Raw genomic sequence first — 27,299 nt, 5'->3', positions numbered from 1 at the left:
GCAGATCAAATGAACAAAGCCAGCAACAATCCTGTGTCTTTTCCAGACTGTAATTTCTTCACTGGATTTGAAGAGTGTACAGTAAAATGGTGCTGACAGAGGCTGGTCAACTGGCTTGCACTGCTCTCCAGCTAAAGCTTATTAAGAATAGTCTTCACAAGAAACACGTTCATCTGTGAAATGACACGGTTGCATCTACATAACCTGTAATCATTTTATCAAGACTGAACGACATTTTTTACTGATTCACTGTTCAAGATTTTTGTTAATTCATGATTTTTGCAGGACATGGAAATAATATGATGCATTTTTTTCCTGGTAGGACATTCACAAGGACCTCATGATACATGATGTATTATAATACATGGATACACAGATACCAATACTGGTATCGGATTGGTACTCTGTATTGGCTGATTCCAAATGTCCAGGTTACGAAATCTGATTGGAACTGAAAAAAAGTAGATCGGTGCATCCCTTTTATAATACCCAAGTAATTACAATGATCTTAAATTACGACTTACTGTATAAAATGCGGGTAGACTAATAAAATATACATTACAAACTGGATGACAGGCCGACTCAAAACGATTAAATTCAAAATTCCCATTTCAGTTTATTAAACAGAATCCGCACCATGCACTGACCTAACACAGGGTATTCAGACGTATTTACTATTGTGTAAGAAAATGAAGTGCCTAAACAATACAAGTCGATACAAGGGGCCAACTGAAGAATCGATACAGTCTTGCAAAGAATAATGTCACAGTACTCGGCTGCACTGATGTTTCTGTTCATCTGTATTTTCCAGGCAGGAGCAGAAATTTGGGTTGAACAATGAATCAAAATATTATGAAAATTGCAACGTGGCCAAATTGGAATAATTTTTTAATTAAAATAAATTTTAAGATAAAATACTTCTATAAATGAAGTACTGTGGTGCTACAGAGATGTTCTGGCCATAAATCCTGTTCTTGTGATGTAAGAAAACCGGTTGGTTTGGTGAAGAAATCAGAAAAAAAAATCACAATCATTAAGAATTTTTCACAGTGAAAATGAAAATTCTGACACAAATTTTGCATTCCTCTTAAAACTGTGAATCATTCCACAACCAAAATATTGTCAAAACCAAAATGTCAAAGTAACTGCAAAATGATTTTTCCATTTCGTTCAGCCCAAGCAGGCCAATCTGCCCTGGACGTGTGTGACGGTGTGACCGAATGCTACTGTAAGTCTGTGTCTGTGTCCTTCCTCTTACCTGAGGCATTGCCAGGCACAGCTCAGAGCTCCAGCGGGGGGAACCTCTGGGTCTCCTGTCCAGTCCCAGCGGTGTGAGGCTGTCTGATCAGCACAAGAAAGCGAAGCCGAGGGAGACAATCACAGAGCGCTGGGGTGTGTAGGCTGCAAGGCTCAGGAAGGGAGGTGGGCAGGAGGCCCACAAACTGGACTAGACCTGGTTTGGTTTGGTCTGTTCTGCTCTAGTCTGGTGTGGTTCCCTGTATACTGCAGGTCCTGGGTAAAAACAGGAAGAGTACATCGCAGAAGTGGGTTAGAAATAGGAAAGAGAGCAAGAAACTGATCACCTGCAACATGTTGGTGTATTTTTAATATATACAGTGTATTTTTTTAATCATATAATTCAAATGAATGCTGTTATTGTCACTGCAGGGCAATTTCATTTGCAGGCAGATATGCGGAAGATAAAATAAAGACAGCAGGCAACACTTTTAATATGACTAGGCATGCATGATAATATCAGCACGTCATCGGAATCCGCTGATAAAAGCTTTAAAATGAATACTGGCCAATCGGCATAGCTGTAGTAAAGTGCCATCCTCCAAAACCTCCGCTACAGGATATCATGAAAAGGCTAACAATGACTGAGGCATCAGCAAACTTCATAATGTATCCTCGTACTGAGTCTAACCCCGTACCAAGGATAGGCAGGATGGAAGACCATTTACAACCTTAGAGAGAGGCAACTGATGATTATATATAGATGTATCTATTATTTACAGATGATATATCTGACCTATACACCCATCCTAACTTTTTAATTAAATTTGTTCTTGAAAATGTCCCAAAAAAAGTCAGATTCATGACATGTTTTTAAACTGCAGAATTGTTCACACCTGTGGTCTTATAATGATGGATCCCACTGTCCTCGTAAATTGAAAGTGCGTGCCAGTTAATGCTAATTAGCACAGGTAAACTCCTCATAAAAGGGCCTGACACTGCACAGCCATGTGCACACAGAGAAATCACATGCAGAACCTGATCAACTTGACAAGTCCAGCATGCCCCAACTAAAGTCTAAAGAGGGCGGAGCACCCGACTCAAAAAAACAAACAAAAAACCCAAAAAACAAACAAAAAAATATCAGTAGTTCTGAGGCGGTGATACCATGGCAGGAAGTGAGCACCAAATGCCATATTTAGCAGCGTCAGTACTGGATATAAAGTATATGCAGAAAATAAAGAACAAAGATGCATGGGATGTTATTACTCATTCAGTGAATGATGTATCTGGAGAAGGGCGCCCAAGTGAAGAAATAAAAAATAAAAAAAAAAACGTTTTGAACGTCAGTTTTGGCCAAAGGGAAAAAAACAAAAGAATCAACTCCAACTCTGGTGTAAAGTGTGGGCTGTGATGGAATTGGCTCTTTGACTCCATAAATGATGTCATGTAGGAAGTGCCAAGGTCATGATCAGACAGGACTTTTTCCCAGCTAAAACACAAGGCACAGTTGTGAGCGTTGCAGGCAGCAGAGCACACAAAGACAGACAAATCAACGCACTGTTCTTTCACCTCTTTGGCCAATCAGAGTAGCTAAAATGACGGAATTGACCGACAGAATGAGTTGATTCTAATGTCGCCTCGATTCCCCGAGTCATTGCATGAGATTCCACTTTGAATTGACTCTCCATTACTACTGGAAAACAAGCACATATAGCAAAACATATATGAATATGTGTGTGTGTGTGTGTGTGTGTGTGTGTGTGTGATAAGACATGTTGCTGGTGATAAGCCACTAAGTCAGATACATGAAGAATAAGTAAATAACAGTGATAGAGAGACTTGGTGATTCATTGAGAGGTGACATTTCAATGATGGCACCAAGAGGTAACTATTTTTAGTGAAATAATACATGATACAGTTTTTTGGCTGGCCATTTTTTCCATTTTATGTGTTATTGAAAGATGGGCACAAATGTTGGACACCGTGTGCCCAGTTCGTATAACATGTATTTAAAACTGCAACACAGGCCTTCCCTGACCGAGGAAGCCCAGGAAACCCAGCCATCGTTCAAAAGGCTCTTTTCCATTCTAAAAATCCAGAGTAATTTTGTTATTTGCCAGCCACTGTAGCCTGTACAGAGAAAATGCCGGGACCCGATGTGTGGGCAAGAAAGAGCCTATAGGTCTAACAAGATAAATACAGTCATTAAAAAAACAACAATGAAAGCATAAACTCATAACCCTGGCAATAAAGCACATATATTTCCACCTGACGAGTGAATTTACTATGCAGTCACTTCAGCCTCGTAAGCAGAACCTGAAACCTGGATGCTTCATCTGGTTAGTCAAGCAGAGCATTTTGACTGTCTGTCAGCACCCGGCTGGTCAGCATGCTTTGGCCTTGATGTGAACCAGGAAGCAGACATCCTTTCCCACATAACCTGTGACTGCAGTCCCTGATGAAACACTGCTGCCCCACCACTGACTTTGTTTATATAACGATTTTCCACTCTGAAATGTATTGTGTGAACTTTTGTGTGAAGACACGACAGTTTCATATGATTTTTATGTTACGTATTTTCAAATAATGTAAGGGATTTGTTTCTTTTGTTTGAAAGTACTACAGGAGACATGCATTTTCATTTTTGATTACTTATAGAGGAGTGCTGCCCATTTATATAACAGTGATCACAAGCGAAAGGTTTGAAAAGGGATTGAAGGTTTGAAAAGGGATTGGCTTCTGTTGGCAGGCCCAGCTAATTTGAAACAACTAGCCTATTAGTCACTTTGTTGATTAGCAGAAAAATTAATCAATAACAATCTGACAAACTAATCAATCGTTATAGTCAGTTATCAAGTAAAAATATCAACAATTGATGGTTACAGCTTAACAAAAGTCAAGATTTGCTTGCTTGCCTCCAGTTCATATGATTACACAATTAATATTTTGTGGTCTATTTGGCAGCTGGTCAAAAACTAAAAGAAGTCCTAAAAGATGAATCGCAAAATAATAAAAAAACAAAACATCAACGGTTTAACTGATAATGAAAATAACAATTGGTTGTTGCCCTACCTCTTTTCCCTTTTAATAAACAAACTAAACAAAACTTTTTCCCACGTACAAGTCTTAGTCGATAACACAAAAGTCTGCTGGTCAAACAGATTGCCGTCGTAACTTTAAAGCAACAATTCTCCAGCAGTTTCTTGACAAATGATGTCCTACAGTGAATGTGAAAAAGTTGCTCTGTTTCTTCCGGGCTCAGCTCTGTTTACTGCTGGGGCTATCTGCCAGCCTCCCACAGGACAGGATCTTCCTCCCTGTGTCTCCATCTCTAATGCTGGGCCCATCCAATTTTAACACAACACTACACTTCACTCAGCTATCGCACTCTCCCCTCTCATCAACATTACTGGCACAACACGGGCTAAGCTAAGCTACCACCCTCACCTCGCCCCATCTCTCTCCCTCCCTTTTCATCTTTTCATCACCAACCTCATCCTCGTTTCTTTCTCTGCTTGCTTGTCATTCTCTCCCTTTCCTACACCGCCTACTGACTGCGACACACCAACTGAGCCTAAGCTTCGACCCTACGCTGCTTTTGCATGGCAAATCATTCGGGATCTGTGTAGAGAGATGACCCCTGCACGGCACAACCGAGCACACACAAACATTCACCAATCTGGCTCCTCTTGAGGCGGAGGATGATGATAATTTCCTCTTGCTGGGTGCTGACTGACTCAAATGAACTTCTTGTCACCTCTGAGCTGTCCCCCTTCACACACACACACACACACACACGTAGACAGGAAGTCACGCAAAACAGGGCACTGCACACTTTACATGCAACTGCAATTACAAGAGCAACATCTCTACAAAACACAAATGCATGTGCAAGCGCTCAAGTGCATGCACACGCATATACTTTACGCATGGACACTTACACGCACACGCACACACACACACAAAACCGCTTGATGACCACCAAGATATTTGGAAACAGCATCTGAAATACAGATTCTAATCATCATAACCCCGCTGTACTTCCTTCCTGGGCAGCTGTGCCTGGTTTTACTTGTAGCAGCAGATAAATTAGGAAACATAAGTCCTGTACTGCACAGTAAAACAAACAGTAATCCAAGCTCTGTGCTATCACAGAACGCAGCATTAAGGCTAGTGTTGCACAATTAATCTAATTCATACTGAAGTATGGGTAAATGCAATATCCAAATCGCAGCAGCTGCTATTTTCTGATGAACGTTAAATGTGACCGTATACCATCATAAATGAAGTATTGTGGAGTTACAGAGATGCCCTCACCTACAAATCATATCTTCCAGATATTTAAAAAAAAAAAACAACAACAAAAAAAAGGTGCAGACTAGGGGTGGGACAAAATATCCAAATACTGATAAAATGAGCTACTTCGTGATGTATTAATGGTTACTGATATTACAGTTTTCAACTTAATTTGCACAGGCGTACATTTGAATTCCTATGAGCCATATTTGTTTCCTGCCTTTAAATATTTTAACGGCAACTGTTCTGTCATGTTCATGCTGCAGTCGCTGTGCATCTTAAAACACTGAAAAAAAAAATCCACATCGATCCATGTATATGTATATGTATGTGTACAGACTTTTCCACACCTAATTTTTACAAACTTTAGTTTGTAAAAAGGATTTAGTTCCCTTCTAAAACTATGGTTATCAAACGTTCTTATGAAAAGTATATGCTGCAAAATCGTATCTACAGTAAATCTTTAAAGGCTCACGTGGCTCAACAGGACAGAATTATTCCAAGTAGCACTGTGTTTAAACTTCAAAAGTGCATATGAGTTAGAAGTTTTACTTGAACCTGAGCCCAGGACTGTTTTTGCCTGCAGTGCCCAGGCAGTGAAACATTACCCTCACTCTCTATAATTTGATTACCTCTTGATTGCAATGATATTAGGTAGTATGGCCATATGGCTCTTGATTGCTGCATCTCACAGGTTTGATATATCACATGTCTTCTTACACAATTTACAAACTGCCCTTCTGTTTGATTTAGCTTCCCCTCGACCACAGTCTTCTACACTGAAGATCACAACAGCGGCTCTGTCACAACAAACTTACAGTTTCCTGTTGTGACAGTGTCAGGTTGGTGCGCGTAGCTGTGCACGGTAGGCTCAAAATGGACTCACACAACAGCTCCGCCCTCTTCGCTTCCGCTCAAATAAAAGTTTGTGGGAGCCCAAGGCTGCAGTGGATCGTATCGTCCTTGATGACCGATCACTGTTACTTTTCCAGCACAAGATGTGAAAATGGGGTTTGTTTTGGTAATACTAACACTACGGCTTAATTAAAACTCAAGTTGTGAAAAAATAATTTGCCTATACTTTCATAATCAGAATTTCCAGGGATAATCAGATCTGGAAAATAATGAAAATCCTGTTCCATACTTTCCAAAGCAAAACAAGATCCAAGCTGCTTCAGATCTGGACAAAAAAAAAAAAAAGTGTTTGCTTGTGTTTGTGCTGATCTCATCTCATAGCTCTGTTGTGATGCAAACAGCTGACATTCTCTGCTTCACAATCTTGGATGGGCTCCAAGTAGGTCAACCACCAGTGTCTTATCTGGAATGAATATCTACTGATACCAGTCAATAACCAGCTGAGCAGAGATTTAATCCTGATCCTTCTAGAGACAACAGGCAGGAAGCTTCAGTCTTGCTTAAAAAATTTAGAGAGCAAGTGACAGGAAACATGAGGGAGAGAAGAAATGATAAACAACACACAGATCACTGACTGGGTTTGAACACTGAGTTAGTCTAAGTACATGATGTACAGCTTGCGAGCCACCTGGGACGCCATCATGCATCATGAGCAAAAAAACACTGTATGATCAAGTATGATGCTTGTATTCACATCTTAGCCGCCAAATTCATGACGGCTGCCACATGATAGTCGGGGTTACTTTCACAGACCTTTATGTCTACATATTATGGGAGCAGCATTGAAAGATAAAAAATACAAATAATGTGATGGGTTTCTTATTGTGTTATCTTACTTGCAAACATTTTGGGTCATCACTTAATCAAATTTCACCGCTCAGAGTCATGAGTATCCATTTGTTCTGGCATTCAGGCAACATCCATTAAATATAGGTGACAGTGATTAAGCACCGCAGCATCCATCAGTACAGACAACAAGTTCTGGCACAACATAACTCTGTGACAAGTAGTCTGCGGTCACTGGAGGATTATTTTGAGCATAAACGGGCACCATGTCCACAACATTTGACAGAGATCAAATAAACATTTGCAAACAAAATATATAAAAGCGATCACGAATTTGATGAATGTTTTGACAGATGTGTTGTGTCAACATAGAGGCTTTCTGGCTTGGATAATGTGTTTGTCCCTCACTGTTGTAAACCCAAAGGGAATATATGACCAGCCCTAATACAGACACCTCTCCATGACACTGCAGCTGCTGATGAAAGCACACTGGGCTTTGCAGTTTCCCAAACAATACATAAACAAGGCAGGCCAACTTGACAAGAGGAGATATACAAACGATGTACACAAATGTAGGAAATAATGGGAGAAAATATTAAACATATGGTAACCGTGGGCCCTGACATGAACGTGAAAAGGCTCATCTCTGCATCGATTTCAACTGGATTTTTTATGGTTTCTCAAACCCAGTGCAGGAGCACAGACAACCTGCTCCAGAACAGCGATCACCACAATCTGACAGGCTACAAACAAACCCCAACAAACGACAAAAAACGCGATAAATGTCACTAGCCTCTCGTCAATCTCAGCACTTATCATAGACCCCGAGCAAAACAAAACAAAACCGCTCAACCTAACCCTCTTGCGCCAACACCCACGTAATTCCCTCGTCCTATTGGGCGCACGCCGCTGAAGACCCGCCTCCGGACACGCGCGAGTGGCTGCCACGGCTGTCAATCCCGGAGTTGCTACATAATAAACAGCCCGTTTCAATCTAGGTTGAGGCAGAAGATAAACAATTTGAAGGCCTGTGCCCATGGCCTAGATAGCTATTTTAACGAGATTTAAAACAAATCCACCACCTAGCGCACAAACGTGTTTTAACAAACGACGATTAGGTGACGATCCGCGAGATCTTATTAGTATTTACCGAAGAAGAAAGAGCCAATCCAATATCCGCCTCCCAAGTACAATGATAAACTACACAGCTATTAAGTTTAAAATCCACACCAAACTGTGGTTAACACAAACTGTTACCTAACACATATGCATCGGGCATCGCGTAGGTAAAGCAGTCTGATTCATCTTTTATTATCCACTTTCAGCCACATGGAAATTTCTCGCTCGGCCGAGTCTCTCCAGCAGGCAGTGGATGTTGTGTTGGGGGGCGTGTACCGTGCTGCTCAGGCTAGCTCCAAGTGCTCAGCAATGCACTGACCCAGTAATGTTTTTCCTGCAGAAAACACCCTCCTAACACCGAATGATTGGTGCCACCAGACCTATTAGTGGCACCATCGTAGTTTTTATGGAGTAATAGCAGTTTTTTGTGGTGATATTTAGTGACCACAGCGTGTTTGTGGACACTGAACTTGGTGTGCAAACGCCATTGACAGAGGCGATCTGCTTACATAAGTGCACGTTTAAAAACGCCTGGACCCCAAAGTCAGACCTGTTATCATGATCACCCTGTTGAAGTGGACCGAACAAACTACCTGCCAGGACACCACTATCGGAACCAGCGATATTTTGAAAATGTTTCGGAGCTGGCTGACATTTAATGAAATTTACCCAAGTCCGCTCGTAACCGTGCATTTCTGTGCGTAAACAGTTCCTGCAGTAACTTAACGAACCGCTGTGTGCAGAGAGCGACACAATAATTGTGTTTTCTGTGTCTAGCCAGGGTTTTTAATGCGGAACTGACTCTTGCTTCCTTTTCGCCCACAGCTCACAGTATGGCCTCCGTCCGCCCCCCTTCATCCCAGCAAGCCTGATACAACAGCCGACCTAGCGTTAGCTCGCAAGCTAACCCACCAGCAGCCTCCAGCACACCGCCGCGGCCAAACACTCAGCCAGCGCTCAGCAAAGTTTTCCAAAACGGATATATAACAGTCTTTACTCACTTTCAGGACACCCACGTAAACGTCTCGCTTCGTGTTGGGTCTCGTATCGGTTCCTATGTTGACGATAATAAGGCCATTATCAATGGAGTCCACGCGTTGAGCTCTCGGGTTTGTTTTGTTTTTCTTCTTCCTGACGGGTTCCTGGAAAGCGCGTGACTGCTGCGTCACGTGGCGCGCCGCGGGCCAATAGCGAAAGGGCCTCGGGAGTCGCGCAAAACATTTCGAGAACATTTCTACCCCAGAATTACTATACATGTTTTTACTACAAGGAGCAGTGTGTACGTCTTGTGCACAATATTAAAAATACCATCTCCTATGGTGTCCTAACATATAACACTGATGTCTTATTCTTATAGGCATTTATTTGTCTTGATACTCACTAGTGAATTTATTATGACCTTATCTCGAGTAGTACAGTCATAGTATCTCTATACTATTGCCGTGCTGGTCAATGAGTATCACTCGGAATATTATTATGTGCCTACTTTTAGTAACATAATCTAGGTATGATATAATTTAACCCCCAATAAACGCGTTAACCAGCCTTTACCTTAATCATTTAAGTTACATACCTGTTTATCTGCAATTGCTATGAACCAGGCAGGAAAAATTTTCTGAGTGATGATACAAAACTCCACGTCTTAACACGTGAACTGATTGTGAATAGCTGAAAAGAGAAACTGAAAGCGACTCCAAATGGTTTGTATGATCAATCCAACATGATAAAATTCTCCATGGATATTACTCCGCTGTAGTGGGCGTGGCAGCTGTTCCAGGCACAACCCCCGCCCCCCAGTTCACTGGTAGAGGGGACTAAGATTCCCATCATAACGATTACCAAGTGTTACAACATGGTGCGAAGATAAGGATTATAGTTTGCCATGCTGGGAGATGTGAGACAAAGCTGTGAGTCAAACACACACACACAGACACACAGACACACACGAGAGAGAGAGAGAGAGAGAGAGAGAGAGAGAGAGAGAGAGAGAGAGAGAGAGAGAGAGAGAGAGAGAGAGAGAATCCTCAAACATGATTTTGCTTTCTCTTTCAGAATTACTCAGAAGAAAGAGTTGAACCCAGCACAGTGCTGGATGTGAAAGGAGCTTTGTTTTGTCTCAGCCAGTCCCCTCACAACAAGTTTCCTAAATAGCCACAGCAGACCCAGTGAACAAAACAGCATCACGGGACACAGGGCAACTTTCAGAAACCTTCTGTAACCTACAGCTTCCATCCTGCGGCCAAATGAGCTGAGCAGCACAGCGTGAAACAAAATGATCATAGGAGGCGAAAAGCAAAAAACAGTGGTTTAAAGTCTGTCTGCCTGTCTATCTATCTATCTATCTATCTATCTATCTATCTATCTATCTATCTATCTATCTATCTATCTAGTGTTGTAGCTGAAGTGCAGCGGATCAGCTGAAGCATCAGCAGGAACACACCAGGCCTGCAGGCTTCCTCTGTGTTGATCTAAGTCTTTGGGTAAATAGATCATACACACATCAAACGGCCCGCAGGGAGCTCTGTCAGGCAGGCCAGGATGGCACAGCATAAGATAGAGGGGGTTGGGAGGGAACAGAGAGAGAGAGAGAGAGAGGGAGAGAGAGAGGTGTGTGTGTGTGTATGTAGGGGATGCAGGACTTCTGGGGAATTCCATATAATGCATTCTGTATTTTTCAATTCAGTGTCATTTTTTATGGACAAAACAGAACAGATGTTAAAGAAGATTTGAACATGTAAGATTATATATATGTATGATTTTATATAACATAAATATATACGTTATATGTAAGATTATACACACACACAAATAATATTTCAAATTCCATGAGAATATCAACTTCAAAACATTTTTAAGCCATTGTGAAAAAACAAAATAAAACTGTAGAGCGGGGGTCCTCCGAATCTCTTGGCGCATTCAAACAAAAAGCCTTTCCCCTTTTGTTTTGTTCTACAGCAGGGATGACAAGCAAACCAGCATCTGATGATCTCAAACAGGGACTTGGAGCATGCTCCCTCAGGCTCTCTGATGTCTACAGAGATACTAACCAGTTTAGTGTCTTAAAAACCAGCACAGAGCCTTGGAGAAATACTTCTGACTATGTGAGGCTCGTGAGCAGATGATAGTTCATTAATAATGCTGAGGGATTACAGCAAAAGCTTAAAATGACATTGCATGACGTAACAGGAAAGGCATACATGACATTTTCCTCATTGTATAGCAGAGAAAAAGAAAACCTGATTGCAGCTTTTTTTTTATTCAATTCCTAATCTTAAAGAGATTAAGACTCAGTAAACTGATGTTCTATAAACATCTACATTGGGTTTTTTTTTTTTTTTTTTTAACTATATATAATCAAGGGTTTGAGTCTTTGGACAACTTGAGTCTTTTGATTTTCTCTTTTAATTTTTTTCCCAATTTTAATGTTGTGTTTTGACCATCATTAAGAACTCAGCAAGAGCTTTCGAATGTTATGTAACTTCCATTTTAAACCAAAATATCAATTGTAACTTTTCCATACAAAACCTTCAATATTGTGATTGTAATCATACAGCCAGACGGTGCTGCAGCCTCACTACAGCTACTGCGATGATGATGATGATGATGATGATGATGATGATGATAGGCCTTGTTGTAGGCGAAGTGACTATTTTCATTTTATAGTTCGAATTTTGGCGCACATCGGTATGAGCTGCACCTTTTGTTGGATAATGGCTTTTTATCATCAAATCTCACAGCTCTATAACTGCCACCCTTGAAAATGAATGGCTTTGTGATTTAGTGGATACAGTGAGAGCTGATTTCCTGGGGATAGGGCCACTTCAGCAGGTTCACAAGTGTTAGCACTGCAGTGAAAAGGGTACAAAGGCTCCAAAAACCCATTCATTTGACTAAATCAATCTCCACTCTCAGGAACTTTCTCCATCAAGGTGCCATCACAGAGCAGAATAACAACAGCAAGGCTACACGTTGTTGTCAAGTAAATTGTAGGAATCGGATTTATTCATCTCTAAAAACAGGTAAAGTGACCACTGGAGTGACAATGTGTTGAAAACGTGTATCATAGTGGAATGGCATTTGTAGCTTTTGATGCTTGTTTCCTCACTGGAGCCCAGAGCAGTCACCCTCCAACACTCAGTGCATTATTAGTGACACATTACTTGTAACATTTATTCTTCTTGTAACCTGTAACATTTCTTCCTGTTGAAGTCGTTTCGAAACCTTGCTTCAATTGCCTACACAGCAGCAAAAAGAAGCAATTTAACAGTTGAAGGTTTGGTCAGGGGTGAATACACAGTCAGCGGAGGAGGGTTGGGGGGTGCTAAAGTCAGAAGTTGACAGCTAATGAGGTCACACCAAGTGGGCGTGTTGAAAAGAAAACAACGGAGCCAAATTCATGGCAAACAATTCAGTCATTTCATTCAGTCACCAAAAAGAATGATCAGTGTCGTTCATAATAAAAAAAAAACAAACTGCATATTCCCTTAACTGGGCAAATAAAATACCTCGGGTGCATGCTGTAAACAGCAGAAAGTAAACATTTTGCAGAGCAACAGTGGTTAGTTGTTACAGGAAATCAGTAGCTTGGCAAGGCGCTGTATGCCTGGTGCACTACACACAAACAACAGTTCAGCGAGCAGGAAAATTTAGACAGGGAGGAAGAAATGCTGTGGATTATCGGTGCTGCTAACAGAAAACTTGTTTCGCAATTTATCCTGGGGCTAAAACAGTTTTACTTGCAAAAACAGACAAATGCCAGTATTGAAAATAAAACAAGAAATGAATCGACTGTTTTAATTTGGCTAATACTTCACATGACATACTTTACAAATCCAAACTATTGTCACAAAAGTCATTATCGCCTATGCATTAGCCTACAATTATGATTTTATTATGAGCCTGCTATTATGATATGATTTATATTATCTCAAAAAAGCATGGTTTATAGAGATTAATACAACTGGAGCTATCTGTTTTTTGCAAATCAGCCTCTCAAAAAAACAAAAATGGTTGTAGAAGTTGAGGGCGGAGGTGCAGACTGAGGTGGAGCAGGCCTGGTAAAATAGCTAGGCCTCTTTAACAGGAGAAAAAAAGTGCATTTATTACAAATTCACAGGAGAGATGATGTGACTGTACAGTTTCATTCATCTTCATTTCATAAAGTTAATATCAAAACATCAGTTTCAGGTTTACTGTCTAATTGTAGTCCTGCTTTGTGAAATATCCACCAGATTCATCCCAGCGCTGGTGTTTGGTTAATAAGTAATCTACAAGCATAGGTATATTTTAGGTATATTTTACAGCATATCATACATGCATTCTACATGCATTGAAACCAGTTGTTGCTGCTGGGTAAAAACCTTGTACCTCCAAAATGTCACCTCTCAAAGACAGAGAAAATAAACAGTTTGGTTTTAGCTTGAGCATATACATATGTGAGATTATCTGATTAAGTTTTGAAAGGGAAAGGGTTTCTTCAAACCAAGGGGTCGTGTAATCCTTCATTAGTTAAAACACAAAAATCACCCAAACTGGAGTTACAAGATTTTCATTTGACAACAATAAAATGGAGTATTTCAGATCTCTCAAACATAAAAGCACTATGCCCAAACACAATTTTATGCAATAGGTTTAGTGTCCTCTATCATTTATGTGAACATAGGGACCAAAATCAATAATAAAGGAAATTAACATGATAAAATAAATAACATAAAAAGGCTTAGAAGATCACTAGATCACATAGAGAGTGACTTAAAGGCCTTGGTCACATTTTCATCAGAATTTGACAAGATGATTAAGTTATAAGTTTCTCATAGTATCATAATAAGTGAAGATGATTGATTATCCTGGTTAGAATAGATTTTAAAAACTATACAGTGCATGTTCCTGTGTTTATCCATGATTATACTACTGTTTGAAAAAAAAAAAAAAAAGGAATATCTGAACACTTTGTTTCTGAACCTTCAATAGGATACATTTGAAAATGTATGTAGGATCCTCTCATTAAAAAGTTTTCTCTGCTCAAATGTGCCACCAGCTTCCACAGCAGCAGATTCAAAGATCTGCTCTCTGCTTTTATTTGATCTGATGTGGAAGCTCGCTGGCTCAACTCCCCGAAAAATTCTTTCCGCTAGGTTATGCAACAAAAAGCAGCAGGAAGGGGAAATAATAAAATCTTCTAATCCCAAGTTACAGGGGCTATAGAACAGAGCACCCATGGCAACTATCAGAACTCGTTGCATAATGATTTTTATTAATTAAAAAAAAAAAAAATCCAACAGAGATTACCTTTAATGAGATTACCTTTGGGAATTCCACTGTTACAGATCCTTACATTTACAGAGGTGGAGCTCTTTTTAAAGATCTTTAAGGCGACAACATATCAATACGATTCGTGTAGACAGACACACAGGCGGACATGGTCCTCTGCATCAGGTGCATCTGGTCCCATTTGTTGAGTTTATAGCTGCTGTTAGGTGGTGGTCAGGGATTAAACAACCCTGCGCACAAGCTCTTAACTGTATCAAGATTATAAGACTGAGAGTGCTGGTTATGTTTCAAAAGGTAGAGCTAGATTTGAAACTACACTGACCTGTCTTACATCTCACAATTTTTTTATGTGACAGACAAAAAGCAGCCACGGAATCGGGATTTCATACGTCACTGTCCAAGTGGGTGTTTGACTTCGACAAAGAACCAGGATTTTATTACTAAGGCAACAGATAGGAGTGCGTTCAACTGCTTCTAGAGGACAATAAAAAGACAGACAGGTACCAGTGATCCTGCATCACAGCTGATGTGTGCGTTCACACCGCCAGTAACTCAAGAAATCAGTCTCAACATCCCACCTATCTGCAGCGTCACTGGTGTGTACAGTACTACAGCTAAGCAGGCAGCGAGTTCAAAGTGGCCACTGAACAGCTACGCAGGGATGTGGTTTAGTGGTGTGATGGCAGAGTTTCACATCTGATACTGTAGACGAGGCCCCTGGTGTTTCTCTTTGCCAGTGTTTGAGTTCATTTAGGATAAGCCTGCAGCAGGTAATGGCTCCGTTACAGTTATTCACATTTGATTCTATGCATCAAGTTTATGCGACACACTTTAACACACTACCTAAATACAGTCTGGAAATGCTGTTGGTGCAGGCGTGTGTGTGCTCTTTTATGTTGCCTGTTCAATCTCATTTCCTAATCTGGGATAACCCAAGGCAACAAAGAAAACGTTGTTCCTGTTGTGACTGCATTAAATAGCAAACCAGGAGATAATTTGCGGCAAGAGGCAGACGGTGCTGCTGACAAAACACTGGAGATGCCGGCAGCAGGGACGAGTCTTTGCATTTCACAAAGTGGCATCAAGCGCTTACACTGGCCAATCATAGCTCGGTCTTGATCCTGTGCATCAGGTCCTTCTGGTCCACCATGTCCGTCTGCCTGTTCCAGCGGTGGTAGGCCAGCAGGGCGATGTTCTTGGCAGCCACCGAGCTCATCTCCATAGCGCTGCCGGCCCACTCGATGCCGTTGAGGTAGTAGAGGTTGGAGTGGAGCTCCACTGGCGGCAGTCCCTGGCTGCTGCCGTATTGAGGGTAGGCCTGCCACTCTGTCACCTGCACTGAGTAGTAAGACCTGCAAGCAGAGAGAGCCTTATTATTCCACTGAGGCACTGAGCAAAGTCACAACACCACAATTTTCTATCTGTCGCTGATACAAATACCAGAGAAATTCTACAATTCTTGATACCAGACTCAATACACTCAATAACTGAAATCCAACGCAGCACACACTCCTTTACTGAAAAACTTGCGATTAACATTCCACAAGTAAACAGAAACTTGATATGTTTCAAGGCTAAATTGCAATAAGAGCGACACTGGCCTGTAGCCTTCAAATAGAAAATAAACCAGCCCAACAAAATACTAATTATAAGACTAATTAAGAGGAGGAGCTGTATGAAATGTACTGCTGTAATAACAAATACAATGGTATGATTAAGTGTTTTTATAGTTACAGTCCTGTAAGCATGACTTCAACTTTAAGTGTTTTAGGTTTTTAAACATACAGACCAAGGCTACCTTAGAATAAAAAGTCGATACTGGTGTTGTTCTTGTTTTCATTGTTTTAGTGTTGACTTGGTATCTAATCTTGGTATCCATTCATGAAGTCGGACTGTTGCTGTGTCACTTTCATTTGATTATTAATATTAAACATCTGCCGCTTGTGCATGAAAGGTGCAACAAGTCAAGATTTTACTGCATAGTCCAGACTGACCATGATACATCTGTGCAGAACTGACAGTGTTGTTGATCAGTACCAGTACGATGGTGTGTGTGCAGGAGATGAGATTTCTGGCTTTCAATACTTGATTTCCCATACTTTGTTTTGTAACACACACACACACACACACACACACACACACACACCACCAGTGCCTTGACAACTCTGGTTCTCAAGCCATTAAAAGCAGTTGACTAAGCAGTATTACTATTATTGTTACAGTCTTTTGCATCATCGTATATTTTCATGTCTTCACAAGATGATTCTGTTAGATCACTGCTGCAATCGACCAGTTCACTTGTCTCTGTTATGACAAACTGACATTATTATTTAAGTTAATTACAGGCCACATTAAGCCTTGTCATAGATTTTTCATCTTCACAAAATGCCCCTTTGATATGGCAAAGTTGTGACGCAACCAAGATAAAATGAGGTTTATTGATCCCTGAGGGGCCGATGGGTGACTACAGCAGCAAAGGATAACATATACAGTACACTGTAGATGACAACATAGCGAATAAAAAATAGGTCAAAAGATAGGTTTGGTGTAGTAAATCTTGATTCCCATAATTTAGAACCATACATAGCACAACCTCAACTACTGCAAGCCTTCAAAACAATCCCAAAAAAAGAAGTATTTGATGGTGCTTGGACTTTCCTTTTTTCAATAAGACAATGGTTTTTGAGGCCCAAAACAACTTCCCAAGTTGGACTGTGCTGAAGGTTAGCAAGAAGGTGAAACAGAGTGCTACGTTTCTGGCACGAAAGCTAGCAGCGAGAATGTGCTATGTAAAGTTATAAATGGAAGATATCAACATTTTATATAGCCTGGGTTGATAAATACTTAACCTCTCCTTTAAGCACACATCGTCCTCATCATGTTAAAACTGAGCTTCCACAAACTAGAAGAAAAATCTTGTTATGCTGACCAGAGACAAAAGAACAGAACTTTGCATTTTGCAGAACGGAAAGTGGAGAAACACAAAGACAGGATGACAGAAAACAGACAGAGTGAGGAAGAAGTGAGGAGGAAGCGCAGCAGAGACAGTCTTGCAGTGTCGGTGACGCTGACCTGAAAAGCATCTTAAGCTGAGTCTTGTCCAGCGGCTGCGGCGAGAACACCTTGTAGACGCCGGCCTCCTGCGGCTGTTTGCGTCGGAAGCCGGCCGAGATGTTGACGGGACAGACGCTGGCGGCGCTGTTGAAGAAAAGATCGGGCGTGTCGGTCGTCAGGACACTGGCGAAGGGGAACAAGCGGGGATCCGCGAAGCCAAAGTACGAGGTGTTGAGGTAGCCATGGACAACGGTGGCTACAGTACGGTGGTAGTTTCCGGGGAGCGTGTCGAGGGGAGGTGTGAAGCCCTGAAACCTCACTCCAGAGCCGACACTGGCCTGCAGCGGCGTCGCCAACACCACAATGTCATACAGCTCCGACCCCGTCCCTGTCACTGTGCTGAAGCTCAGCTGGTACTGGAGCACCTCCCCTGTGGGGTAAACATGAGAGGACATAAATACACTAAAGAAACGCCAACGAACAGACTAACACATCAAAAAAGAAACATGAAATAAAGGTATATCTGTACGTGATTCAAGTTTCACAGCGTATCCAGTCCTACATAATGTCTCAAATTCATCCACATCAGTCCACTGCTATGTACCATCATGTCTGAGTGTGAAAGCTAGTGAGCTGAGCCACATGGGATGTAATGCGGATGTGCCCAGCAGATCTGTCAAAGATGTGCGGGCAAATGCTGGCACTTTGGCATGAAAAGCATGCACTGCTCTGACAGGACAAGACAAAAAAAAAAAAAAAAAAAAAAAAAAAATACAATAACAATCCAAACCGTGTGAACACATAGATGACAACTTGCAAATGACTGTGGGAAAGCCAAAGAAGAGTTTTCTCAGTGTAGATACAGATGTAAACTGTCTATCTGGTAAACAGTGGGCTCTTTCATTGAAACACTCAAAAAAAAAAAAAAAATAGCCATGGATTCTCATATTCTATTAAATATCTCCAGTCTCTGTTGTTTAATGCAGTCAAGGAGTTATTTAGTGATGACTGATGATGTTGAGATTTACTTGATTTATTGCACCTCCTCTTCCTCCAACCTTATCTACTTGTAATCCATTGTGGCTTGACTGGAATTTCAACATGATGTCTACATTTGATCTCTTATTCGCAAGACTGAGACCAGGTCACCGGCAAATAACAAGCCTGTCCTAGAAATGCGAAGTAAGCAGCTGTCAAGCATTTTGTTGTGGATTTTTTTGTAGTGTTACCTGAAAAGCAAACATGTTATCAGTTTGCATTAACCTCTATTAGCTAAGTTATTCCTCCCTCCTTAAAGAGTGACTAAACTACCAAAACACTTTGATGGGAGGTGATTTCACCACCCACAGAGAGCAACAGGTGGTCGCATCACCTGCCACCAATGAGCAGACACCCTACTTGTCACCATTAAAGGTCAGGCTTCACATGGATTTTGTTTTGGGTTTAGTTCCTTTTTAATTTCTTTACCCCCCCCTTGTCTTCACTTCACTTGTCCTCTCTGGGCAAACCGGCAACCAGAACATGAACATGAATTAAACATCAGGGACGACAAAGTCAATTTTATGAGATCCAAGTACCGGAGTAGACTGGGGAGATGGTGTTGACTTGTGCTTGCAGCAGGTTAGCGTTTGCTAACTTCAGCAGACCAGAACACACCAGCTTGTTGCCTCCTTCCACCGCCCACAGGTTGGTCTGGGCACCCGCTAAAGACACAGCGCCTGAAACACACACACACAAACACACACACACACACACACATAGAATGCCAAGTGCTATAAACCAATTATCAGCTGCCCACACACTTTCCTGTTCGCTCCCAAAGGCCGTCCCCTCTTCTCACCTTACTTTCCTCTCTCCTATTCTTGACTCACAGCTCCTCCCTTCCTCTTCACCCAAATCTCTTTTCTCTGACTCTTCGCCGTTCTTTCTTTCCTTTGTCCTGACCTACATCGACGGGGACGCTGATGTTCACTTCGTATTTGGCCCTCATTTCAGCACCTCGGCCTTTCCTTTCTACTCTCCTCCCTCCCTCCCTCCCTTCCCTTCTCTCCCTTCTGACCTACGAAGGCAGGGATGCTGACGTTCTGTCCATAGTTGACCCTCATGATGGGCGCGATGACCTCATCGATGAAGCGCTGCGACACACCCAGCTCCAGCAGCGAATCGGAGAGCGGTCGCCGGGTCATGTTGATGAAGCCACTCCCACCCAGTGAGCCGAGTAGCTCCTCCACTGAGCTGAAGGCATAGCCGTGGGCCTGGTACTTATAAATCCTACACACACAGAACACACACACACACGCACACACACACACACACACACACACACACACCAACACACACACACACCATCGATTAAAAGGAGTTCTATTTGCCAACATTGATTAAAAGAGAGTGTAAATACTTTGAAATAGCGATGATGGCAGCTTGCCCAAAACAACAAAACGTTCAGTGGCACTAGTTCAGACAGGAGAACTCTTGTATCCATATTAATATGTCTATTAATGACTATGACATTGCACTATATGCGGTTTGGATGAATAGATCTGCTTTGATGGCTTGCTGCTGCAAATGCATTAGAGTTCAGTCTGGGAATCATGACCCCCATCCTGTATACAACAGCAGATGTAGGGCGGTGGAGCTGCAGAGGGCCTGGGTGAACCAAAGCAGGGAACAGCGAGCTAATCAGTGAGCAAGTACACGTTGTTTAAAGGCTTGGCATTGTGGTGTGAGCATGCTGATTGGATCGCTTAGAAATGTGTGCCGCTGAGCTAGTCCAATCACCTGCGAGAGCTTGCTGACTGAACTTGTGTTGCTCATTGGTGCCGAGCGGCCACAACTCCGGGTGAATTTCGAAGCCAATGCAAAAAGTGGCATCAGAGGTGGTTCCTTTAGCACCATCTAGTGGCCGACTCCAGAACAACTCCAAAACCCTCCCATCCTGCCTGCACATCAATGCAGCCACAACCCAGCTTCTCACTAAAAAATTTGAAGTCACTGAATTGTTTCCACAAGACGTTATGGTCTCAGTAGCTAATTTCACTTGTTGTAGTGTGTTCTCTTATAGCGATTAAAAAAAAAAAAGTATGCCATTATGATGATATTAAACAAGGTTCTTTCAAATTGTGCTCACCATCGATATCGGTGTCATCAGTATGACAGCAGCAGCTGTAAACACAGCCTCTTGGCTTCAAAATGGCAGAAGCTTTGTTCACTATTATTAAGTGGGTATGATTAATACAAATTGATAACTAAATAAATACACAAATTTACTGAAGCACATACAGCATGCACCGTTTTCTTCCATTGATGTCCCTTGCACCTCAAGTTGTGAAAGGTTAATGCATATTTTTCTGCAGGTGTGTCATAGTTTATCAATACAGCAAAGAGGCTTATTTTGCGTGCATGGCTTAAAAAGACAGAGAGAACAGATAGATAGCCAAATTGTTTTTGGTTTAAAGACAGACAGACAGAACACATCCATGACTGATTCATCCTATAGGCGGAAATATGGTCAAGATGACAGAATAGCGGCCAAAGGAATATGCACACTGTGCCAGAGCTGAGTGTGTTCAGTAGATGTACCGCCATCCAGGACCGGCTGGACAAACAGAAATTGGAAACCACAATTCTGATGTTATGTATTTTCTTGTTAGGGGATGTGGAGAGCTGCATTTTCTTGCAGCACCACTAAAGGTCATCCTGAAAGCCCAAGAAGCATGAATGCCAAGATATGCAAATACTCAAAGAACCAAATGTATGCAGCCATACACAGTAAAAAGCATGGACCAAGTGCTAGATGCACTGTGCAGGAGGCCCCAGACATGCCTTGTTAAGTGGCCAGGCCAGACATGCTCAGTATCTCCACCTTACCTCATGAATTTCTCCATGATCTCCTCCACCCACATCTGCAGGCGTATGAAGCTGATGCCATAGCGCCACCACAGCCGGAAAAGGTCCAGCAGGTACCAGTCGGTCTCCTCCAGAATCACCTCCTTGCCGTTAAAAACCGCCGTCTTACCCGCCACGCTGCGACGGTACTTCAAACCTTGAGGAGGGGGCAACAAAGGAGCGCCCACAGGACACACACATACACAGGAAAAGGGATTATCTATTCATTATTATTAGACTCTTCAGCACACACACACACACACACACAGTAGCCTACTGATACATCATGAATCATCTTATCCAGCAATCACCAACACTTTATTACCCTCTCATGGCAGCAGATGAGTCAATCAACTCATAAGTGCTTTCTGATTTAGACGGAAACAAACTTAAGCAGCGTTCAGGAGAGATTTTTTGCTGGCTAAGATAAAAGATACTTTATTTTTGGCTCAAAGACACTGCATCACATACCATCACACAGTATTCGGCCTCAGACATACTTAGCAGCATGATATACATTAACATTTGGGCTTGCTGTGGTGCATGCAAGTTCAAATTTGTGAACATGGACATCTGACCGTAACGGAGGCCTACATGTAGCTGTACAGATACTGATTTTCATGAGGTCCATTACAATCAAATTAAAGCATACAGAGTCCACCTCAGCAGAGCATTTGGTTGGCCAAACAGGACATTTTCACAGCAGCCATTCTAACACAAAACGAGGTGTAAACAGGTGTTATTAATGACATTAACGAAGGTTCTGCTCCATTTACGTGTAGCACAGCCTTTCCAGCGATCCAGCATGAACAACACCAGTGCTGTGGCTCTGTTACACCTAAATAGAATGGAACCTATAATAAATGCTGTAAAAAAAAAAAAAAAAAAAAAAAAAAAAGTTCACCTTCAGATGAACTACCTGGTGTGATAATGATGATGGTAATAATAATAATAATAATAATAATAATAATAATAATAATAATGATGATAATTGTATTTTTACAGGCACCTTTCTGGACACCCAAGGTCACCGCATAGGCTAAATAAATTAAAACAGAACAAATAACAAAATGTTGAGAAGGTCTGGCTAGTTTGATCTAGCTACCGCCACTATTTAACCTCAGATACAGTATGTCCTTGTTAACAAGCTAATGCGGCGTCATTGGGTGTGCTGAAAGGATTAAACATTGCCTGGAGCGAAGCGGCTTGCACAGTGCAAGAGCCTCATTTTTGTGAAGGTCTGTTGCAAATGGACTCAGATCCCTCGTTTTGTGCCACATCTGTTGATCATTTTATTTTCAAAATTTTTCAAAATCCATTTGGTCCGAATTAGATTTGAAGAAAATGAAACAAAAATAAAACAAGTAGTGTAATATACTGTCTGAGGAATCAAAGTTTGCTTTTTCTGGGCTAAACTGCCACGCTAGCCTAAGTTTGCTCATCATTTCTTATAATCTCTTACTCAGATGTCATATTTACATTTTTCTTTCTAGCTAACAAAGCTACTTCTACCAGATATGAATGGAACATAATGGGATTTTTGGATGTAGGCAGATTCTCCATCAGAATACTTAAACATATATCACACTGTATGGTTCATTTATGGATGAAATTTGACTCAATGCCTTTCAGTTAAAAAGAAAATAAATCATCCAGAGGGTGCAGTTTTAGTTTATTCCAGTCCATTTTTACTCTGGAAGGTGATGGGAAATTTGACAAACTCATAAATATTTTACCTTCTGTATTTTCACAAACTGTAATGGGAAATTGACTGGGATCCATTTAATTTCTATGGGTTGACCTAACTGCTCTAGAATGCGGATCAGGCTGCATATCTTTGTCCGAACACCAACCGAGTCTGAGAGCATAGTAACCGAACCCGACCCAAACCTGACACATATTCTTTTTATGTGTCTGAACCCGACCCGAGCCCCAGATTTTGATTGTCCTCCATCGCTAGGTTACATTTACTGCCTGAAATAGCCTCCGTGTTGCCTTCAGTATTGTCACATAAACTCCAACAGACAGTAAGTCCTGTATTATTCACCAAATTAACGCCGATGTGACGAAACATGTCCCGAACCCAAACATAATTTTCAAAATATTTGTCCGAACCTGGCCTGACACGTCGGATCCCCGTTGGGATTGCATTAATTTGCACACATGCTTTTATAGGTGGAACACAATAAGAAACTCTGCTGGGAATTTCTTAATGCCCCTTCAATATTGTTTGATTGCACAAATGATGAAATATTTCAACCTGGAACTAATTTCAACAAAAAACAGAAGTTAGCCTTCTTTTAGGATTAAATAAACCTTTGTCATAGAAACCAATCAAATTATTGATAGTAAGTAATATAAATCGTTGGTATCTTTTTTGTAGTGGCAAAAATATAAATTAACACTTCTGACAATGTAACAGTTTTGTTCATATTGGTGGTAGTTTGCATTATGATGTGGACCTGACAGGGTCATTGTTTAGCCCACAGACTGTATAAAAGTCCATTGTTTTTCCAGTGTTTTATTGACCACTTCATCACTGCAGTGCGCACACAAGACCAAATCAATTCCTCTATGCAGTAATGGTGTGTTTCAAATCTCTAGTTCACATATCAGACCAAATGTGCTTGTGTGTGTATGTGTGTGTGTGTGTGTGTGTGTGTGTGTGTGTGTGTGTGTGTGTGTGTGTGTGCCCACCTAGCTGTTTGACAAAGTCCTGCATGTGGAGGTTGAGGGAGTGAATGATGGAGCCTCCAGACTCGTAGTCATGGTGATTGACCGTTACCGTGGCGAGGCGGCCTCCAACCTCGCCCCTCTCAAACACGTCCACCTGCACCTCGGGGCCAAAGTGCTGGCGCAGGAAATGGGCAGTGGCAGTGCCTCCTATCCCCGCGCCCACCACCGCTGGAGATGAGAGGAAGGGACACGAGGAGATCACCACATCAGGACTGTGTACATGCATGTGCCTCAAAATAAAATATGAAAAAGCACATTCATAATCATGACTGGGCGTTCTAAACTCTCAAAACATATCGCAATTGATTGATTTAATAAAAGAAAGAAAAGTTACTTGTCCTTCAGTCAAAGGAGAACAGAGACATTTTGGTTTACTAATTAATAACTTTTGTTATCATTCATAAAAAATATCGCAAAATGGACACTTAGGTATTTGATGGAATATAGTAAGGAAGGAGCTCAAGCATAGCCTATATTTATAAATATTGACTTTTTTAATTTCACACTGCTCTGATTTAGAAAAGGGGTTTGTTTGAGAGCTACATAACTACAAATGTATATGATACACCAGCTGTGGTGCTAAATTTTGCTCGTTTTCCCCTGTGCAGCATAAAGAGACGATCCTCCTCAAACGGGCTGTTAACAGGGGACTTGACAGCTGATTTGACCTGTCAGGTTTGGGCCTGATAGGTCCCTGATAGGATTTTTTTTTGATGGCTGATGGGTAAATTAATCTGTGGACACTGGGCCAGGTTGTGGATGGGCAAAAACAGATGTTTATTCAATAGGGCTGGTAAGTTATGTTTATCTCCCGATTCAATACCATCACGATACTTGGGCGCTGATTCTATATGTCTTGCAATTCTTAAGTATTGCGATTCGATATTACCAATTATTGCAATTTTTGAATTATCCTCTAGTTTGTGGATGTAAAGTCCCATAAAGCTGTGATTATCATAAAGGTCACAATAGGTTTATACTGACGTCAAATTTTTAAAAAATGGTCTCACTATAATGAAATGGCTACTACGGGGGCTAACATCATCACACGTGAATAAAATTAGGCTCACTGAATCCACAAGAGTCTCACTTTCCAGTCAGACCCAATTTATGCAACTCCAAGACAGTTTAGGCTCCAGTATACAAAAATATACCATTTTAGTATAGGCCAACATAACACATTTATACTGCATGCAAAAAAGTGCATGTTTTTGGCCCCAAACTGCATGGGATTAACATAAGGTGGGCAAAGGGGAGGCTCGTGGGTGCCCATAGAGCCCATTTTCATTCAGATATCACGAGGTCAGAGGTCAAGGGCCCCCTCTGAAAATGGCCATGCCAGATTTTCTAAATTCAATTCAGTGACTTAAAAAAAAAAAAAAAAAAAAAAGATGTGATATGTGATACTTACATGAATCAATTTCCCCCCCACCCCTATTCAACAGTAATGGTGTGGGGATCAGAGGAGGCTGGAGGGGGGTCAGAGCCACCTCATATGTGCATAAAAGGCCCTGTGTTTCCTAGCTACGCCCCTGTGACACTCACATCCACCCATTCACAAGCAAATGAGACTTTCTTCGTGGCTGCACTGATGCTTAGTGCCAGTTTTATCTTTCCATCCTGCAGGGAGGCTACATTGGATGCTTGACAAATTCCAATTAGGACATAAAATACATTTTATATATAAATATAAGTAACATATTCAAACCCTTGGTATGTTTCAAAACAAAGAAGGACCGTGTAGAGAGTAAGACTCTCATTCATTGGGACATTTGGGGTACACTTGCAAACCTTATATGGTGTCATTGATTTTTTTTTTTTTTCTTCAGTAAACGAAATATATATCGATTTTAATTTCTACCCATTATAACTCAGTCCCAGTGAGTCAACAAAAGGCATAAAGCACGGTCTTTCTTATTCAAGCTAGCTTGTCACTCCACCGCACTGGTTAGCATTAAGCTCTCCACCGTCGCCAAGCGGCATCACTTGCCTATTTTGGACGGCGGGGCTCCGTCCAGCTGGGCGGCCGCCTCCGGGTCTGCGAGGGCCGGCCGGGCAGCCAGCAGCAGCAGCACCGAGAGCAGAGAGCCGGCCATAGCGGAAGACGAGACGAGAGACGACGGGGAGGAAACGAGCCGAGGCGGAGGATCTGCAGCGACAGTCACCGCATCACCACCGTCTCTCTTCCTGTTTGATCCCAAATATGGCGATGATAGGACAGTCCTGCAGTTCACCTGTCGGACCACGCTGCTGCACTAAGTGACGCTTTTAGACGAGTATAGTATAGCTGTTAAAGACGTGGGGTGATAAATGGCTGCTTTGGTGATGATGATGATGATGATGATGATGATGATGATGATGATGATGATGATGCAGATCTTCAGCCGATCAGTTTGTGATGAATGGTCGTCAGCAGTCCATGTCCGGCAACATTACCACGTGATCTGCAAGTCAGGCTTGATTCGACCAATCACAGCCGTAAGAGAAGGCAGATAGCGAGTGACTAAGTTTGTGTACTTTATATATGCTATTATCAAATGACTTTTTTTAGGCTTTGTACATGACTAGTAGATGGGCTGAAATGAGTATTAGATGACAGAGCTCTATTTACGTTTTAACCAGTCCTGGCAGGAGGCCCGCAAGTCAAAGCCAAATTAGTAGACAGTGGAATGAGAAGATGCTTTTACTTTGTCCATGTGTCTATTTGTCCTATCCTTTGACTCCAGTTCATGAAAACTGATGTTCACAAGAACTGGTTAGCTTGGCATAACCACAAGGGTCTGAGGTCCCCTCCCACATAATAAGCCAACACTTATTTAATCAACCCAGAATCATTACAAAAACAACAGACTTCCCCCACTGTGAATGCATGCAGGTATGCTTTGAGCCATTGTAACACACTTGAATCTACGTTAAATGTTTAAATTGAGTTGTTTTTTTTTGTTTGTTTTGTTTGTTTGTTTTAACAGTAAAATGTGTATTTTTTTCCTATGATG

At 41.6% G+C, this 27,299-nt stretch overlaps 2 protein-coding genes across 4 annotated transcripts in view; both read right to left on the bottom strand.

Annotated features, from left to right (window-relative positions):
* crebrf (creb3 regulatory factor) overlaps positions 1–10,024 on the bottom strand; it is a 29,554-nt gene extending 19,530 nt beyond the window's left edge. The window contains exons 1-2 of one of the 2 annotated variants that reach the window (XM_030068945.1): positions 9,929–10,024; positions 1,259–1,512 (exon numbers count right to left, since the gene is read on the bottom strand). In XM_030068945.1, coding sequence (XP_029924805.1) covers positions 1,259–1,267 — 9 coding nt within the window. In that variant the 5' untranslated portion in view covers positions 1,268–1,512; positions 9,929–10,024. Of the gene's footprint in view, positions 1–1,258; positions 1,513–9,356; positions 9,482–9,928 lie in introns of those variants that run through there. The other variant, XM_030068944.1, reaches the window with a different exon arrangement.
* Positions 10,025–13,437: 3,413 nt separating this feature from the next.
* pcyox1l (prenylcysteine oxidase 1 like) lies at positions 13,438–26,713 on the bottom strand. 2 transcript variants are annotated; one of them, XR_003929381.1, is made up of 8 exons: positions 26,294–26,713; positions 24,265–24,471; positions 21,550–21,724; positions 19,739–19,950; positions 19,257–19,397; positions 17,698–18,109; positions 14,957–15,977; positions 13,438–14,925 (listed from the first exon to the last, which is right to left on the bottom strand). XR_003929381.1 is itself a non-coding variant. In XM_030069188.1 (7 exons), the coding sequence occupies exons 1-7, from the start codon at positions 26,397–26,399 to the stop codon at positions 15,728–15,730; spliced, it is 1,503 nt and encodes a 500-aa protein (XP_029925048.1). In that variant the 5' UTR covers positions 26,400–26,713; the 3' UTR covers positions 13,438–15,727. The 2 variants fall into 2 exon arrangements, 1 of the variants encoding a protein (XP_029925048.1); XM_030069188.1 differs by having other exon boundaries at positions 13,438–15,977.
* Between the last annotated feature and the right edge of the window lie 586 nt (positions 26,714–27,299).

The sequence above is a fragment of the Myripristis murdjan genome, chromosome 14 (genome assembly GCF_902150065.1).
Source record: "Myripristis murdjan chromosome 14, fMyrMur1.1, whole genome shotgun sequence".
NCBI classification, from domain to species: Eukaryota; Metazoa; Chordata; class Actinopteri; order Holocentriformes; family Holocentridae; genus Myripristis; species Myripristis murdjan.
Note: the sequence above shows the minus strand (reverse complement) of the source record. Positions and strands in the feature narration are given on the sequence as shown.

What these genes read in the sequence shown, in the direction of transcription:
- pcyox1l (XM_030069188.1), bottom strand. Translation starts at nt 26,399, where the DNA reads ATGGCCGGCTCTCTGCTCTCGGTGCTGCTGCTGCTGGCTGCCCGGCCG. An exon ending in ATCATGGAGAAATTCATGAG is followed by an intron (nt 19,951 to 21,549) that starts GTAAGGTGGAGA and finishes CTGTGTGTGTAG; the next exon opens with GATTTATAAGTACCAGGCCC. An exon ending in CAGCTTAAGATGCTTTTCAG is followed by an intron (nt 15,978 to 17,697) that starts GTCAGCGTCACC and finishes CTCTGCTTGCAG; the next exon opens with GTCTTACTACTCAGTGCAGG.